At 55.4% G+C, this 6,105-nt stretch overlaps 1 protein-coding gene across 1 annotated transcript; it reads right to left on the reverse strand.

Annotated features, from left to right (window-relative positions):
- Positions 1–1,778: 1,778 nt before the first annotated feature.
- Positions 1,779–3,725, reverse strand: LOC118407995 (piggyBac transposable element-derived protein 3-like). Its single transcript, XM_035808600.1, has one exon. The coding sequence runs from the start codon at positions 3,723–3,725 to the stop codon at positions 1,779–1,781; it is 1,947 nt and encodes a 648-aa protein (XP_035664493.1).
- Positions 3,726–6,105: the final 2,380 nt, after the last annotated feature.

Below are 6,105 nucleotides of genomic sequence, written 5' to 3' on the forward strand. Positions count from 1 at the left end.
TGAAAATGAAATGTTTACCTAACACCATACAAAAATTGGACAAGCTGGGAACACGATCACTTATGATACCAAATAACACATTAACAAAGTAGCATGTAAATAATTCACAGTGTGCTTAAAATACCAATCCTGTACCTGTATCCAAAATTTTGTAACAATCCTACAATCCCAAAATAAATGAATGTCTGATTCTTCCTCTTCTGTGCAATAACTGCAAAGTGATGTATCTATTACCCCCCACCTATGCAATATCTTATTGGTAGTTAGAAATTTAAATAGTAACTTGTATTGAAACATGCGTAGTTGGGAATCAATGGTAACTTTATAGGGTAAACTGTATACTATTTTCCATTGTATGGGTGTGTTTAAGTATTCCCCCCACGAGTATTGGATCCGGTCAGAGATATCCCATAGCCTGGCGTCAGACATGAAAAATGAATACAAATGTTTATTGATGTTTGGAAATTGAAGCCAGTTTATGTTTCTACACGCCGGAACACAAACCCTTAACTCTGGTGACACCTGTCGTAGTAAATGTTTCCAATTGCTAGGAATTGCTGATATGATTTGATTATACTTAAACTCTGCACATGTGTCCCCAAATTTTAATAGTAAGTCTTGGAAAGTTAAAAGCTTATTTTGTGAGTCTAAAATATCATTTACAAAGACTACCCCCCTGTTGTATAGTGACATCAAAAAGCATGGTTTTCCGGATATGCGAATGTGTGAATTTAGGCAGATAGGCTGTTGTTTCACTTCCTGTGCAGTCTCTGGAGGGCGTAGTTGAAACTTTAGCCACGCCTGTATGACATGCCTAAAGAATTGACTGATTTGTGCCTTTTCTTTCATAACTATTTCGAAATCACGAAGTGTGAGTTGCGAAAAGGGAAATACATTAGTTGTAAATAAAACACTTGAGCAAAGTAGCAGTTTAGAGCAGAACCATTTATCATTATGGTACAACTTGGGCACCCAAGAAGCCTTCAGGGTAAGATCAACAGCCTGCAAGTTCCTAAGTTTGAGACCGCCATATTCGTAGAGATTATAAACTGTTTTTCTTTTCACTCGTTCTGGTCCACCACTCCACAGAAACTTAAATATTTTTTTCTCAAACCTCTCGAAGAAAGAGGGAGGTGGAGAAGGAAGGGATTGAAACAAGAAGATAAATTGCGACACTATCAGGGAATCAATTAGAGTAACCTTACCTAGAAGAGAAAGTAGTTTTCCTTTCCAGGGATTTAAAAGCTTATCTATCTTTGATTCTTTTCGGTCAAAATTCAAAGCAACAATATCTGATAGATACTTGGGGATATGGATTCCTAAAATGTCTACAGGGCCATCTGTCCACTGTAATGGTAGTAAGCAAGGAATAAAGAAGTTGGTGTCTCTTAACACTTTATTACGCAGAGTATCGGTATTTGTCGGTTAGACACAAAGTTGCCATCGGACAGAATCGCATCTTCTCCCAGTAACTTTACAACCGTTTGCCGGTCTTGCAACACATTTTCTTTAGTCCTATAACTTTACAAGTCGGATTATCGGTAGTTGCCGGTTAGACACAAAGTTTCCACCGGACATAATCGCATCTTCTCCCAGTAACTTTACAACCTTTGGCCGGTCTTGCAACACATTTTCTTTAGTCCTATAACTTTACAAGTCGGATTATCGGTAGTTGCCGGTTAGACACAAAGTTTCCACCGGACAGAATCGCATCTTCTCCCAGTAACTTTACAACATTTGGCCGGTCTTGCAACACACTTTCCTCGGTCCTAAACCATCTATGCATCGCCCTGCATGTCCTGCAAGTGCTCACGCCAACACTCGGGGCGCAAACTGACGTGGCATACGGACACGTTGCACATCTCGCATTTGTAGACAGTCTCGAACGGTCTGCACCGTTTCGCTCGTGGCATATGACGGCCAGCTTTTGCGCAGTAACGACAGGCTTTAGTGGGTTTCCCTTGGCTTATCTGCCGGTGGTTGCCGATGACTCCTGGCAGGGCCACGCTCGCAGTGGGTGTTCGGTGCCTTGCGGAGAAATTGCCGATTAGCTGCCGCACTAACGCCCGTCGAAAGCTCAGCTGGGCAACCCTATGTGCTGGGAGATCCTGTCTGCCAGCAGTGTATATCTTCCAGTTCAAGAAGGCGTTCACCACAGCTTTGTTCATGGCGTACCAGAAGATTTGCCTGTGCCATTTCTTCGAAGGCCGACCGAATTCGTACCCTGCCCGGAGCTGGTCGGCTGTGTCCACCGCCTTGTAGTGGAGATTGTACATGTTCATCGCTGCAGGACATGTCACCTCTAGTCGGGTAGCACCACTGGGACCCTTGCATCGCCTGGTGGTTAGTTCGTCGGGAGCACAGACACTAGTTCCCGTAGAAAGCAGTATGAGCGATTTGGTGTCTTGCCATTTCACAACCGTTACCGGCCCGTCGTGGTACCGGACAGAAGTGCCTCTCGGTACACTCTTAGGATAGGGGTCTGGGAACTTCAGCAATGGCGGCCTGCCTGGCCCAGGCCCAGGTTTGCGTGGAACGGGATGCCCTTCCGTCGGTAGGCCTGACGCATTTCGTCTCACCGTCCCCACAATGTAAGTGTCTTTGGTGAAAAGGTAATCTGCCAGTTGGACTCCTGTGTAGTAGGAATCGCAATAAACGGTGCGGTAGCATCCCTGAAATGGCATCGTCAGTCTATTGACGACTCGGGCGGGCTTCAGATCAAGAGGGCTGACATATTCGTCACCAATGCCGTGCATGCATCTTTCGTCCGGCGACATGTCCTCTGGGTCCGCACGCCCTCCACACACTTCGTCGGACAATATGTAGCCGTCTGTCTCAGCCAGAGCTCGGAGACAGTATCCATACTTTGTCGGCTTCGAAGGGTTGTAGCGCCGAAGACTGTGCCTTCCCCTAAACGCTACTGTCGCTTCGTCAACTACGAGATGCTCGCCGACATGGCGGGCACGGCAACTATTCCGACTGACCCTCTCCATAACTTTGCGTACCTTCATAACTCGGTCCAACTTCTCCCTTGCTTTAAAACTCTTCAGACGCTCGCTGCCAGGAGGACAGAACCCTTCGGGGGAGTAGTGAAGGTACCGCAAGATTTGACGAAAACGATGAGAAGGAAAAGTCCTTTTCATCAGCGTACACCCAACGTCATCGTCATCAGACCAGTACAAATCGAGTCTCGGTTGGTACGTGTAGCCGGCGCATATCATGCAGCCCAAAAAGGCTTTCAGCTCGGTGGTCGAGGTGGGTGACCAACGCGAGCGCCTTTCTTTGCGGAATACCCTTCGCCTCTGCCGGGCGTACCTATTGGTGCAACGCACGATATACCGGATAAGATACTGGTCCAACACCTCCAGAAAGAAAGACAGTTCATTCCGGTTGTCCTCGGCTCGCCTCGGGCCGACGGGCCCGGGTGCCCTGAATTTCTGGGGCTTGTACGGATGAACCTCACCGGCACTGACGGATGCCCACGGCCGTTCAGCTCGACCCCTCGCTTTGTTCCGTCGTGAAAACTCCCCGACTCGGGCACCTCTGACCTGCTTCGTGACGGAATACAAGTCAAAATCGTCGCTGTCGTCGCTGTCGACCTCCCCAGCGATATTCTGCCCAACAGTTCCATTCGCCCCAGCCGCCTCGGCTCTCTCAGCCACCGCTGCTTCCCGGAGATACATTTCAATGTCCTCCTCTATCTCTTCGTCGTCCCCGCTTGCCATCTCCTAAAACATACGAACATTCCCCTCCTTATTGGTCCGTGAGCAATCAAATCAACATCCCACAACAGCTCACAGATCAATCGCCCTACCATGAACAATGGACCACGGCTTAACGTCCTGTCCTAAGGACTGCAACCCTTTCCGGTAGCGTGCATGTCGGGTGAACGACACAGCCGGGATCGAACCCACGGCTTCTAGTTCCAGAGGCAAGGCCGCTAACCACTGGACTACGCGCGCTACCTAGGTAGGCAGAGCGACCCACGACATGGTCAGACACCCTGTAGAGCACTTTTTTGAAAAACCACCGAGACACGGTCTCGGGGTTGGTCTCGGCACCGGGAGGCCGAACTTAGGCCGAAAAAAGCGCGCTGCGCCCGCCTGTGGTGGACACGGCGCCCGCTACGAGGTAGTCATCGGCGGCGAGAGGCGCCTCCAACCGCCGCCGACCTCGTTCCGCCGCCATGAGCTGCCGGTCACCCCTATGGCCGACATCCGGTCATGCATCCGATGTAACAAGGCCTGTACAAAGGAACCGTGCCTTGGCGTCACCTCGAGGCTCGGCGGGACCTTCCTGCCACCGCCGCATCGTGCTCGCTCGCATGGCCAGCCCGGGGCTTCCTCTGACACGATTGCAGTCGGGCGGTGCAAAGGTCACACACCGCCCGCCCAAGGCTTCACCGCTGCCCGGTGCAAAGCCCGTTGGACCCGCCAAACAGGGAAAAGTCACCGGGCAAGCCCGTCTTTTCACCGTGCGGAAATCTTGCCCGCTCAGCCACGGTCCCTGTCGACCAGTCCCGGACTGGCCAGCCATCGGCAGAAACCCGTCAGGGTCCGCGGAAGGCTGGCTGACTCCGAACAGGTCAAAAAGCGTCCACTCTCTCAATGTAGATTGTGCGACCTACAACATGGTCAGACACCCTGTAAAGCACTTTTTTGAAAAACGCTCCACGGGGTGGGTGCCGGAGCCTGGTGACCTGATCACCGCTGGCAATCCGGACCCGACCCGGTCGACCCCGACCAAGATCGGAGGAGTCCTTACCGGCGAGCCCGCCTCCCGGGCATTGCCGAGCGGCCTTGCTCAGCGTGCCGGCCACTGCCCCCGCCGGCGTGCCCCCGGGCTCTCCGTCGGCAACGGGCCCGACCAACATTGGAGGAGTACTTACCGGCGAGCCCGCCTACCGGGCATTACCGAGCGGCCTTGCTCGGCGTGCCGGCCACTGCCCCCGCCGGCGTGCCCCAGGGCTCTCCGTCGGCAACGGGCCCGACCAACATTGGAGGAGTTCTTGCCGGCGAGCCCGCCTGCCGTGCATTACCGAGCGGCCTTGCTCAGCGTGCCGGCCACTGCCCCCGCCGGCGTGCCCCCGGGCTCTCCGTCGGCAACGGGCCCGACCAACATTGGAGGAGTTCTTGCCGGCGAGCCCGCCTGCCGGGCATTACCGAGCGGCCTTGCTCAGCGTGCCGGCCACTGCCCCCGCCGGCGTGTCTCCGAGGTCTTGGTCGGCAACGGGCCCGACCAACATTGGAGGAGTCCTTACCGGCGAGCCCGCCTGCCGGGCATTACCGAGCGGCCTTGCTCGGCGTGCCGGCCACTGCCCCCGCCGGCGTAACCCCGGGCTCTCCGTCGGCTTCGGGCCCGACGAACATGGGAGGAGTTCTTGCCGGCGAGCCCGCCTACCGGGCATTACCGAGCGGCCTTGCTCGGCGTGCCGGCCACTGCCCCCGCCGGGCAACGGCGTGCCGGCCACTGCCCCCGCCGACCAACATTGGAGGAGTCCTTACCGGCGAGCCCGCCTGCCGGGTGCCGGCCACTGCCCCCGCCGGCAACGGGCCCGACCAACATTGGAGGAGTTCTTGCCGGCGAGCCCGCCTGCCGGGCATTACCGAGCGGCCTTGCTCAGCGTGCCGGCCACTGCCCCCGCCGGCGTGCCCCCGGGCTCTCCGTCGGCAACGGGCCCGACGAACATTGGAGGAGTCCTTACCGGCGAGCCCGCCTGCCGGGTATTACCGAGCGGCCTTGCTCGGCGTGCCGGCCACTGCCCCCGCCGGCGTGTCTCCGAGGTCTTGGTCGGCAACAGGCCCGACCAACATTGGAGGAGTCCTTACCGGCGAGCCCGCCTGCCGGGTATTACCGAGCGGCCTTGCTCGGCGTGCCGGCCACTGCCCCCGCCGGCGTGTCTCCTCAGGCTCGGTCGGCAACGGGCCCGATCAACATTGGAGGAGTTCTTGCCGGCGAGCACGCCTGCCGGGCATTACCGAGCGGCCTTGCTCAGCGTGCCGGCCACTGCTCCCGCCGGCGTACGCCCGGGCTCTCCGTCGGCCTCGGGCCCGACCAACATTGGAGGAGTTCTTGCCGGCGAGCCCGCTTGCCGGGCATTACCGA

The sequence above is a fragment of the Branchiostoma floridae genome, unplaced genomic scaffold (genome assembly GCF_000003815.2).
Source record: "Branchiostoma floridae strain S238N-H82 unplaced genomic scaffold, Bfl_VNyyK Sc7u5tJ_1519, whole genome shotgun sequence".
NCBI lineage: Eukaryota > Metazoa > Chordata > Leptocardii > Amphioxiformes > Branchiostomatidae > Branchiostoma > Branchiostoma floridae.